Source organism: Nelumbo lutea, chromosome 1, assembly GCF_056320005.1.
Source record: "Nelumbo lutea isolate HS-2025 chromosome 1, American lotus-T2T, whole genome shotgun sequence".
Lineage (NCBI taxonomy): Eukaryota > Viridiplantae > Streptophyta > Magnoliopsida > Proteales > Nelumbonaceae > Nelumbo > Nelumbo lutea.
In genome coordinates this window covers 103,132,798-103,145,453 of record NC_142684.1, presented here as the reverse complement: position 1 = coordinate 103,145,453, position 12,656 = coordinate 103,132,798, and the positions used below count along the sequence as shown (strand labels likewise).

The 12,656-nt window shown below is 40.8% G+C and overlaps 1 protein-coding gene across 7 annotated transcripts in view; it reads left to right on the top strand.

Moving 5' to 3' along the window:
- Positions 1-8,160: 8,160 nt before the first annotated feature.
- The window catches only part of KEA3 (K+ efflux antiporter 3), a 43,701-nt gene continuing 39,205 nt past the window's right edge, over positions 8,161-12,656 (top strand). For 2 of the 7 annotated variants that reach the window (XM_088967013.1, XM_088967010.1), the window contains exons 1-4: positions 8,161-8,298; positions 8,432-8,604; positions 9,618-9,992; positions 10,247-10,348. In XM_088967013.1, coding sequence (XP_088823139.1) covers positions 8,569-8,604; positions 9,618-9,992; positions 10,247-10,348 — 513 coding nt within the window. In that variant the 5' untranslated portion in view covers positions 8,161-8,298; positions 8,432-8,568. Of the gene's footprint in view, positions 8,299-8,373; positions 8,605-9,617; positions 9,993-10,246; positions 10,349-12,656 lie in introns of those variants that run through there. The other 5 variants (XM_088967015.1, XM_088967012.1, XM_088967014.1 and 2 more) reach the window with 4 other exon arrangements.

Sequence of the window (12,656 nt, the reverse complement as noted above, 5' to 3'; positions counted from 1 at the left end):
CTAGGAGAGATGCCACACTAGTTGCTACCTTACAGGGCTTGAACTGAACCGGCCTGGGAGCTTCGGGCTCACCCGAACTGGGGACCTCATGCTCAATCGGCCTGAGAACTTCGGAGCTGAATGTGCATTCGACGATGAAATCTGCTAAAACTTGAGCCTTAATGGCAGTTTACGGCTTGTACTAGAGGTCGTACTCGCTGAGCTCAACGGCCCACTTCGTCAACCGACCAGAGACCTCAGGCCTAAGTAAGACTTGCCTTAGAGGTTTGTCGGTGAGGACGATAACAGTATGAGCTTGGAAGTACGGGTGGAGCTTCCGAGCTGCAATTACCAGTGCGTATGCCAGCTTTTCTATCTCTGAGTATCTCGTCTCTGCTCCCTACAATAATTTACTAACATAATAGATGGGTTGTTGGACCCGATCTACTTCCTTTATTAGTACCGAACTGACCACTTCGTCGTTCGCCGAGAAGTACAGTTCTAAGACATCGCCCTCCTCGGGCCAGGTTAAGATTGGCACACTAACGAGGTAATTCTTGAGCTCCTCAAATGCGAGCTGGCAGTCATGGGTCCATTCAAACCCTTGCTCTTAATTTTCTTAAAGAACGGCAGACAGCGGTCCACAGACTTGGACATGAAATGGCTTAGGGCGGCTATGTGGCCATTCAACCTCTGAACCTCCTTCAACTTCTGGGGTGGTTTCATATCTAAGATGGACTTAATCTTATCCAGGTTGCCCTCAATGCCACGTCGATTAACAATGTATCCTAGGAACTTGCCCGAGGTCACACCGAATGCACACTTGTTTCGGTTCAGTCTCATATTAAACTTAGCAGAATTTCAAAAACAGAATGCAAATCTTGTATTAACTCATGTGACAATTGAGTTTTAACGACCATGTCGTCTACATAGCATTCTACTTTTCTACCAATTAATGGCGCAAACAACTTATTTACAAGCCTTTGAAATGTTGCCCCTGCATTTTTCAACCCGAAGGCCATAACCTTGTAACAGTATAGACCGAACTCCGTGATGAAGGCAGTCTTTTCTTCGTCCACCGGGTCCATCTTGATTTGGTTATAGCCTGAATGGGCGTCCAGGAAACTTAGCAAATCGTGCCCTGAGGTCACGTCCACCAAGCGGTCAATTCTGGGGAGCAGGAAGCAATCTTTTGAGCAAGCCCGGTTTAGGTCGGTGTAGTCGATGCACATGCGCCACTTGTCGTTGGCCTTCTTTACCAGGATGGGGTTGGCAACCTAGTTCGGGTAATGGACTTCTCTTATAAAGCCAGCTACGAGGAGCTTCTCGACCTCCTCGTCGATCTCTTTCCACCGCTTCGGGGCTTGGTTGCGTTTGTTCTGTCTAACGGGCCTAACTACAGGACCGGTATTCAGCTTGTGAGTTATAAGGTCGGGGTCTATACCGGGCATCTCTACCACGGACCATGCAAAAATATCCAAATTTTGAAGTAAGAAACTTACCAGTTCGGATCGTAGAGGTTCCTGGACGGAAGCGTCGATCTGAAGCATCCGAGCTGGGTTTGCTACTGAGGTCGGAACTGTGATTGTTTCTTCTGTGGATGTAGCTCGTTCTTCGCCTTGCTCCGTAGGGCGCTCCAGTTCGAGGTTGTTGGCCACCTTGGTCTTTCCCTTCAGGGTGGCGACATAGCACTTGTGGGACTCGAGCTGGTCGCCCCGTGCTACCCCCACACCGAAGTCTATAGGGAACTTCATTGCCAAATGGTAAGTGGAGACCACCACCCGTAGGATATGGGTGATCGACCGACCTATTATGGCATTGTATGGGAGGGGTCGCGACCACCAGGAAGTCGTGGCTGAGTCTAACTACGCCGGGCCATGTGCCAACTTCCACAGGTACTGTTATTTTCCTAAGGGGCCGAACTTCTTCTCTACTGAAGCCCACCAAAGGAGTGTCCACAGGTTTCAAGTCGCTTTTAGCAACTGAAGCTGGTCGAACGCAGCTTTGAAGAGGATATATGCCGAGCTGCCCGAGTCAACGAGTACGCGCCTGACCTTGAAGTCGTTGATCCTCAGCTTTATCACAAGTGCATCATCGTGGGGGTAGTGGACCCCTCGCGTGTCATCTTCTGTGAAGAAGATTGGCTCTTCTATCCTCGGCCACTTCGGAGGATTCTGTTCTTCTTGGGCGGCTTCGCGAACTGATGTCCGAGCTGTTGTTGAAGTGCAACCCACGACGATCGAATCTCCCACTATAGCATGGATGGTGCCCCGGACCGGCCTCTCTTCCGGAGGCTGCCTTTGTGACTGCTTGGTCGGCATGCTGCTGGACTCGGGAGCATCCTTACCGTGATCCCCTTGTCGACCTGTTTATTATTATTATTGTTGTTTTGTACAAAGTTCCTTAAGTATCCGCGATGGATGAGTTCTTCAATCTCGTCGCGGAGATTTTTACAATTTCCGGTACTATGACCGAGATCTTTGTGAAAGCTACAATATAGATTCTTATTTCTCTCATTGGGATTTCCCTTCAAATGGGGTGGCCACTTCAAATACGGGGCGTCCTTGATCGCCATCAAGATTTCGGCCCGCTTTGTGTTCAGTGGGGTGTAATCAGTTCGGTCCACTGTAGGAGCTCGGAATGATCGACCTGGTTTTGCCCCCCGAGCTGCATCCCTTTTCTTTCGGCCGCTCCCTTGGCTGGAAGGCTCTCCTTCCCTCTTCCTCTTTTCGGGCGCACTCTCGCCCTTCTGGTTGATCTCCTCTTCGGTGGCTATGAACTTGTCCGCGAGCTTAAGAAAGTCAGTTATGGTCGCTAGTTGGTTGATGATCATGTGCCATTTGAACTCTTTGTGCGTCACGCCTTTTTTAGCTGTTGCGAGGTGCACGACAGGGTCCAGGCACGGTATCTGCATGCAAGCATCATTGAACTGCTTGACGTAGCCCCTGATGGATTCTCCTTCTCTCTACACTATGTTGAGGAGGCTTTCTTCAGTTCGCGGGCATTGCTTACCGGTAACAAAGTGGGACGTGAAAGCCTGCGCGAACTGTGCCCAACTTTTTATTGATCCGAGCGCCAGGTTCTGATACCATGTGCGGGCTATACCTCTGAAAGTGGTGGAGAAGGCCACGCACATGCACGACTCACTTGCTCTTGTTAGGTGCATTTGCGACTGGAAGGCATCTATGTGATCATTTGTGTCGAACGGCCCGTCGTACTTATCAAGAGGGGGGAGCTTGAAATCTTTAGGCATTGGAATTGCCAGGAGCTCGGAAGATGGGGGGGATTGAACTGAAAGGATGGGTGCCTTGACCTCGCCCGAGCTTACCTCCTCTTTGCCTCCGAGCTCGGGTAGGTCGCGGGTGGCAGACCGGCGAGCTCAGCAGCGACGTCTCTACTTCTTGACGAGCTCGGCATTCGTGCTGCTCACTTCTGTACTGTCAAGAATGGTGTATGCAAGAAGCAGCTCGGGCCGCTGGTGATGGCTACGGACAGAGGGCTCCTGCTTGGAGCCTATGGTTAGGATTTCGAGTTGGTTTTGCAGGAACGGGGTACCAGGCCTAGAGGGCTAAGGCGAGGTGGGCCTGGCGAGCTGGGGTCCTTCCGACCTGACTACTCGTGGCGAGGTCGGAGCAGCCGGTCTTTCTTGTCTACCGCGGGAGGAGGCCTGACTCCTTGGAGGGTTCTAGGGGGCCTCTCCTTGGCGAGATGGGTGCTCCTCCTGACGGCGAGACCTAGCTCGTTGCGAGATTGGGTGCCAAGTGGGAAGCTGCGATTGCTGGAGCTGAGGTTGAGATAACTGGGGAAACTGCTGTTGATACTGATACTGGGAGACCTGGTGCAACACATGTTGTTGATAGAGCTGAAATTGTTGGAACTGTTGCATTTGGGCCTGCATGCCCCGCATGCACTGCATCAAGTCCTCCAGTTGGCTCGGACCGGCCGCCAGGGGCACGACCGAAGGTTCGGTGAAGGTCGCTCCGACTGTAGTAGGGAGCGGCACGACGATGGGTGCCACTGTAAGAGGCACATTCAAGCCGGGGCCGTTGAGAGGGGGACGGTGAACTGTCCAATGCAGACAGTAGGAAGCTGGGGTTGTTCCTTGGAATTATCCATCTTCGTGCTTCGTCCAATGTTGCTAGAGGAAGCCATGAGTGTTGAGTTTCTAGAGAGTAAAGAGACGTGAAAGTTTGGAGAAAGGCTTTTCGAAGCGCTTCCCACAGATGGCTCCAAATGGTGTAGCGTGATCTGGTCACTCCTAACTGGCACTCACGTGGCTCTTGAGAGGTACCTGAAACGAGGAAGAAGAAGAAGAATCCCCGGGGGGTTTGCCCGGCGGGAACGCTTCGACGATTAAGTCAGTATTCTGTGTGAGAAGCAAAGGGAAGATGAAGGCTAAGAGTGCAGATTGCGCAAATGGTTCGAAGATACCTTGCTCCTTGAGAATAAGCCCCTTATAACAGAATTCCGTTGCATCAGGCCCTCTGGCTTCTGACAGGGCAGGTATAACCGCCACTGTTAGTCTGCCACAACCGTTACAGGCAAGGCTGAGGTGGCACGCGAGGGGCCGTCATCATAGGCTATGTGCCTGTCAGGTGTAAGGCACCTTTTGACGAGGGACATGGCTGTTGTTCTCATATTTGTCGGGTACGGTGATCAGGCAAGAGATTTTTTGGCGGTATGCCGAACTACCCTTTCGCGAGTTACCCTATGTCGGGCTATCCCATGGGTGGCGAGCTGCCTGTGGCAAGCTAAGCCGAGCTGTCTGGCCCAAAGTGTTTTCACCCCGCGGTGTCTAGAGGTGGGTCAGTGAGCTCCTGTTGGGGAGTGGCCCGAAGTCCATCGGGAGGAGCTCGGGTATCGAGAAAGGTCAGGGTACCCCGACCTCGGGGTACCCCGAAGTGCCTTAACCCCAGGGCGGAGATGCAGGCAAGACGACTTCTGGCGAGTAGTTTATCTACCCAGTTTCCAAGCTCAACTCGATGAGACCCTCCCCCGAGTTGTGGTTATGTCAGTTGTGCTGTCACGCTAAGTCACAGTTTGAGCAAGGTCACGCCCACGTGTACCCGTGCTGCGATGTCGGGCCAAATCACCCTCCATAAAAAATGTATTGAGTGTGCAAATTTTTGGACCTTAGAGGGGGCCATGGCTCCCCTGGGTCCCCCTAGCTCCACCCTTGAATGGATCAATCTTGTCCATTCAATCAATGTAACCAAATTAAACCAGAGATCCAGTTTATTAAAATGCTATCTATAAATAAATCAACGGATGTAGCTATGCAAATGATGTGTTAAGAGTTTTTATATTACAATATACAATCTCTCTAACATCAGCCAACATTATGTTGGCGTAGCGTGGCCAGCATCACCCATAGGACTAATGGTGCTTAGGTGGTGTTTGATAAATTTGAAATCTGAAAAGCTAAAAAGATATTATTTGTGTCTGAAATCTGAAAAGAAGCATAACTGTTTTTCTAATTTTTAGAGGCTTTGAATTGATAAGTTTGTTTGTATTGGATCAATCCTATAACGTTACAAGTGTTATCAACTTCAAAAGCAACGTTACAACCATACAATACACATGATACATATTGCACCTATCAGCTTTCTTAAAAAATGCAAATAAGGTGATTTGAATGCATATCACCTAACATGTTTAGAACTCACTACAATTCTAAACCACTACGCCACACTTCATTTCATGATAAAAAGTGAAATAAAATAAATTTTATTAACTTTTTTTATTCACATGCAATTTAAATAAAAAATACATATTTATATTTAACAACTCTAATTAAAAATTAAAAAATAATACTTAAAAATAGTATTTTATAAACTAATAAAATAAATAATGTATCAAATCCACATTTATATAAAAAATATGGTTTTTAATATCAAGAAATTTGTACAAAAAGAATATTAATATTAAAATAATTATTTTAATACTTAAAATTTATAAATTTGCACATGATTTAAATTTTAAAATTTGTATATACTTTTACTAGTTATTAACTAATATTTTAATTTACATTAACGAGTAATAACAACATATTTATTATTTACAAAAATAAAAATATTATATACAAAGTATTGAAGAATATAATATTAAACTGAATCTATCAAATCCACTAATCTACATTTATTTCAAAAAATGATTTTTTATTTTATACAATTTATAGAAATAAATATTAATAATGAAATAATTAATTTAGTAATTAGAAACTATGAATTTGTATATGATATGTATCTTAGAAATTTTAACAAATTTGATATATTTAAGTAAAGATTATATTTTTATAAATTATTAATTGATATTTTAATTTGCACTTGAAAATTTAATATTTAGTTGACTTTTTCTTAACGTTAAAAAAATTAAAATAGTAAAATAAAAAATAATTAATATAATAATTAAAATATAATAGGTGCATGTGTTTAGTGTCTCGGACTCTTGATTGATGCACTATAAATAAAATTATGCATCTTGGTACATTAATCGTAATATATTTCTTCATATATATATCCTTAATATTTATATTTTCTATGTGTTCATATACTATTTTGTGATCATTTTGATATTAAATTTAGTGTTATTAATGTATTTATGAAATTTGTATATATTTCCCTAGCGTATTCATGTGTTTTCATCTTTTTCATTTGTATCCATGCATTTTCAAAATGTATCCGTATCCGTATCCAGGTTGTCTGATACAATACCCGATGCCGATACTTTAGTCATTGGGTTCAATAATAAAATTACAATGATAAGCGCAAAACAAATAAAAATTTATAGAAAAAGCAAGGGGATAAGTATCACATCCCCTTCAAGTATAGGGGTCCTATAATTTGTCCATATTCTTTTACCATTTTACATTTTTATATTGAATTGCTAGGCATTGACCGGACCGACTCAGGCTTCAATTAAAGAATTTTAGCCCATGGTTATTGGTTAGGTTTTGGACAAGTCTGAATCACTTGCCAACAAAACATGTTCCAACCCTCTACCAACATGACCTTATACTGCACATCTCATACATGGTGCGTCCGAAACTCATGGTGAGGTGTGCGATGTTAAATCTAGTTGGTAGAGGGTTGGAACGTGTTATTTTGGCAGAAAATCTCAACTCATTTTGGACGGAGATAATTGCGAAAGTGCGGATGTCTTGGGTAGGCTTGTTAGCAATACCCATAAACCTGTTACGCCATCCAATATCCAATCCGATAATCTCGGATTCAAATGGGGTAAATGTCATATCGGATTGGATTCAGATGGTAGAAGTAAAATCCGATTAAAATCGGGTCAAACTATGATTCACCCCATCCGATTCGATAAAAATCCGATTCCAATATATTTATTAATATAAATAGATTTTATATATTATATATTATATACTTTTTATACACAAATGGAATAAATAAAATCTCTTAGGGGTTAGGGGTAAATGAGAAAATCTGTTCGTCAAACCCCCAGTCGGCCGGCCAAAATCCTAAACCCTCAATCAATATTTTCTTCTCACTTCTTAGCGTAGGTTTTCTTCTCTCTTGCCGTCGCTTGACTCGCCTTGCCAAGTTGTCGTTCTCTCTTCTCTCAACTCTCACTCTCTGCAACAACCAACAAACAAGACTCTCGCTGTCACTGTTATTTTTTCGCCCAAGTTTTCTTCATTCTCGTCATTCCCCCTCTCTTCTTTTTGTTAGTTTGATCTTGTTTTGATGTAGGATGAACCTTTTTTATTGGTTTTATGAGTTTCATTCATCATCCTACAATTTATAATACTTCTCTTAAGAAAATACAGAAATGTTAGTTGAAAGTTGGGATATGGACTCATAAATGGTCTGAATTCAGATTTCTGCTCAAATGTTAGTTAGAGTCGGATTAAAATCTAAAATCCGATGTAGCTAACAGCCTGTCGAATCGAACTCGGACTTAGATGAATCCGATTCGAGTCCGATCCGAATACAGGCCTAGTCTTGGGCTTGTTCCGTGACTCCGTGAACACAATTTTGCTATCAACACTGACGTGTTCGCCTGTGATTGGTTCTTGTGTTCGCAGCAAATCCACCGTGGCCGAACTCGCCGACCGCCGTATCAGCTTTGGATAAAAGATGTCTCGGACAAGACACAAAACGAAAATTATCATCGAGAAGATGCCACGTACGCATTACACGCGCCATTTTAAATTGCATCGAGTCTGCGTGTTCATTGAAAAAATTTCCTCCACACGAACCGAAGAAAATTTCTGTTTCTCACGCTTCGTCTCGTCTCCCTGCACAATACAGCCCGAAAATCTTCCCATTCTTTGCTTCAACCCTTGAACATGTGGTCTCTCATCGTTCCCTCGTTTTTATTTTATTTTACTTTTCTTTCATAAGAATATAAATATCAATAAAAGTGAGCAGAAATCTCAGCTCTGGTCTCTCTCACCCTATCTCATATCTCTGTGGATTCTTTTTAGGGTTATCCGAGCACGAGCAGATGCTTTTGAATTTCTCAGACTATGAACACTGGAAGCCTTACACATAGATTTCCTGAACCTGAAGCCACCATACCTTCTATTGTCATTGAAAGCTTTCAATTCGAATTATTTGTAGTATGTTGGAAGCAATGGCTTGTTGCCAAAGTTTTAAGGTATTTCTTTTTTTATTCTTTGAATTAGCCTTTTGCTGAATTTCATGTTTACTTATTTATTGTGACGAAACTTCGGCTTCTTAAATGGCTACTTTTGCCAAGGAAGCTTATGAATTACTCTATTAATGGTGGTTTGGTATGTTTACAGTTACTGGGTTTTACTAAATGTTAGTTGACTAACCCGAGTATGAGTTTGTCGTGGTCCCGCCTTTGGTTTATTAATTTGTTTTTTTAAGATAGATGTAGAAGTTATTTTTAGTATTTAGTTCTAACGTTTTTTTTTTTTTTCTGGAAGTTTAGTCTTATTATTTGAGTCGCATTTGTCTCAGTATTTAGTTCTATGTAATTTTCTTTTTTTGGTAGAAAAGCTTTACCTGTCGTCCTGTTTGGGTGCACTAGAAGTATTAGTGTTTTTATCTGAATGGACTCCTTTCTTTTGTTCTAGTTCAATGACTTATGCAGGGGGCTGACGTTGTGCTTAGTTATTCTGTCACCCCATAAAATTACGCTTATTATGCCCTTGTGACTTTAACCTGCAATTGGCCTTAAATTAGCGTGGCCTCTTCTTCATCAGTCCTTACTTGGATGCTTTGTGTTCTACTGTTATGAATCACAAGAGGTCCTCAGATGATTAGTTCAATCACTTCTCACAATTCATATGCTTTTCTTTTGAACATAGATGTTTTCAAAGTGAAAATGTTCTTCCCCTTTAATTATAATACATACCAAGCCCTGGTTCACTGGATATCACCTCCTTCAACTCCTAACCTACATATGCTTCTGTTTATGCTCTCTATTATTTGTTTAGTGCTTCCGGGACATTCTTATGTCCACATTCTATGGATGTACTTGTGTAGTGAATGATTGATAAAACTTGATTCTATATGTTCTATCATTCAGTTTATTAAGCCCAATATTTCCTTTTAAGAATAAAATAACATCATTAACCTACATCAAAATATAAATCTTGCTCTGGAAATTCTCATCTACAGTTTATGGTTATTATCTTGCAGGGACATGCCATTGTGCATCAGATTAGCCCTCATGCCTTTTTAAATCTGAACAGGCATTCTTTTCGTGTGCTGTCTTCCCATAAGCAGCAAGAGGATTCCCCATCATACACAAAACATCTTCGAATAAGTCAATGCTCTTTTAGTTCTAGGAGTAACTTTGACAGAAAGCATTTCTTAACTCCCTCAGTTTTTCAGTTGAGAGGTTTTGAGATTTCCAAACGTAGCTGCCCCTCCTGGGAAAGATTCCGGATATATGCAGAACTTGATGTTGCCAGTGCCATTGATGTTATTAACGATTTAGGATTGGATACTTTGACATTCTTGGCTGTGACTGTTATGGTTGTTCCTGCATTCAAGATCATCAGAGCTAGCCCTGTAAGACTAACTTTTCTACTTTTATGTTTGTTTTGGCTTTACTTTCTCTGTATGAATGTGAGGCTCTTGCCTTGTGCTCCATTTCTACCCCCCTGTATTTGGGTGTGTCAGCATTGCAACAATCTTGTGCTCCTCTTTCTCCCAACTGGTACTTGGTTTGTGAAAATAGGTGGACGACGTGTTCACGAAAATATGTTATAAATTTCATTCCCATGTTTCTGAAATGCAAAGTTATGATTTTTCTTTGTTTGCAGATACTTGGTTTCTTTTTTGCAGGAGTTGTACTTAACCAGTTTGGCTTGATTAGAAACCTGACGGATGTTAAAGTTCTTTCTGAATGGGGGATCCTTTTCTTGGTAATAGAGTACATATTCTTTTTCTTTTGTTGTCCTTTCTTATTAGTATTTTTCTTTCAAATACTTTTTTTTCCTTTTATTCCAAATACATTGTTGATAACTGCAACACCAGGTACCAAAGCATCCACATTTTATTTTAAACACCAAATAATTTGCAGGAACAATTCATGCTACTTTCATTAAACCGATTTTGATGTGAAAGATTGATAAATAGATAGCATTGTTTCTTCATTTTGCATATTCTACTATTTGTTGGAGAAGTAATTGCAAAGAGTTATAAAACATGACCTTAAGAACTTCCTGTACACTTAGGAAGAGCACATACCACATAGTTTTCATCTATCAAAAAAGAGAAAAAACTACATAGTTTTCTAAAGCATTAGGGTTTAGTTGCAATGGCTTGGCTCCACTTGAAGTATTTGAATAAATTATGCCTTCAAACATTTATTCCTGGGTTATTGGCCTCTGATTTGTTGTTTGAAGGGCCTATTGTATTCTGTAATCTGGTTCTATCCTAATACCTTTAAAAAAAAAAACTAATGATCAAAAGTAGCCAACATAAATTGAACGGATGAAAGAAAATTCAAGAGAAAAAGTGGATTATCATGAGCTGCAACACAGAATCAAAATCTGTATCCCATGCGTCAAAATTTTGTTACCAGTTCATATATAGCTTGATTTTGGTGTCATTCAGAAAGTTATTTGATTATCCATCCAATGCGCCAAAATTCTCGTTCTTAGTTAACTGAATTTTCTATCAAGGCCTTATTAGGTAGATCTGTGGTCTTTAGTGTGAGGTGTATAACTTTATATAGTTCTTGGTCTTGATGTAAGGGGTTCTTCATTGGGTATATTAAGGCAAAGGCCAACTTATTGAGCTCAACAAAGTTTTGAAAAGGTTGTCTTGCTCCTGAAATCAGCTCGTTAGAGAACTTTTAGTTGCTTCTATAAGAAAATGGCCAGAGGTTTGTTTAATTCTTGGGAGTTTAAGCTGAACACTGAAGAAAGCACCATCTAGTTGTATGGAAAAAATGAAATTTCTTGCCGCATCACTTGGCATTAACTCATTAAGATTAATTTCCATGGATGTGGTGATGAGCAATAACCGAACTAGGGGTTACCCAGTGTTTTAAAAGCGCAAGGGGCAATTTGCACACGAGGCTAAAGGCGCAAGCGAGGCGTGCGCCTTTTTGAAGCAAGGCGCAAAAAATGCAAAAAATGCCAAAATGCCAAAATAAAAAATCAGAAAATTCAAAAAATGCCAAAAATTTAAAAAAGATGCAAAAAATAAAAATATTAAACAATATTAATAAAAAATATAAACTTAAATTTTAAAATAAGTGCTTTAAAAAACCTATTATCTAAAATTGAAATACATAAACATAACATGTAAAGTGTATTAATAAAATCAAACATATAAAACATTTTCAAGCATGTAAAACCTACAATATCTTTTTTTCCTCAATTGCATTACTTCAAGTAGCTAATGTGATGTAAAACATATTGCGTTCCTGATTCTATGTGCCGCCTTTGTACCATGCCCCTTGAGGCAACCCCAAACAAGTCTATCTTAGGGTCTTAAATTCTTAAGTCTCACACAAAAAATAATGGTTTTATAATTTTAATTGCCTTTTAAGAAGATAGTTTATTATATTTTTAAAAATTAAATCGGATCAGATCATATTTGGATATCTGGCATCCTTAACAGATTTGGATTCAAACCGATGTTTGTGAGCACGGTTTATAGTATCGGTCAGGTTTGGATATACCCTGATTTGAATCCGGTACAATCCGTTTACATCCCTAAATGTAGTTCCATCCTGTTGGCAGTCCATATGATTCAACCATCCAATCCAATCCAGCTCCAAATGTCGCTCTAATAAGCACCTTGTAGGGTTTTCTTTTCCTTGTATTCTTTAAGAAACCTGACCTTCCATGATGATTAAAGTACATTATAGTTTCTATCAGGATTCCAGCTGCCTGGAAGAGTTTTGATTTCCTTGTTGCATTACTTTATTTCTTACAAACTTACTCGACATAGGGTCATGTTTGCATGCCCAAGCTTCTTTCATTCTGTCACATGTGGATTTCTTTACTAAGTTCTTATTCACAATTTCATGGATTATTTAAGTGCCATCGACAATGTATATCTGATTTACGAATTGCTTTGTCTTATCTTTGGAAACATTATTACTGATGTCTGTCTAGAAATACTATTTGTGATGGTAAAACTTGCTTTCATCTGAATTTGATACAGGATCCTATGTCAAGTGGTACTTGAAATTTAGCAAATGGAAAACATTGAAAT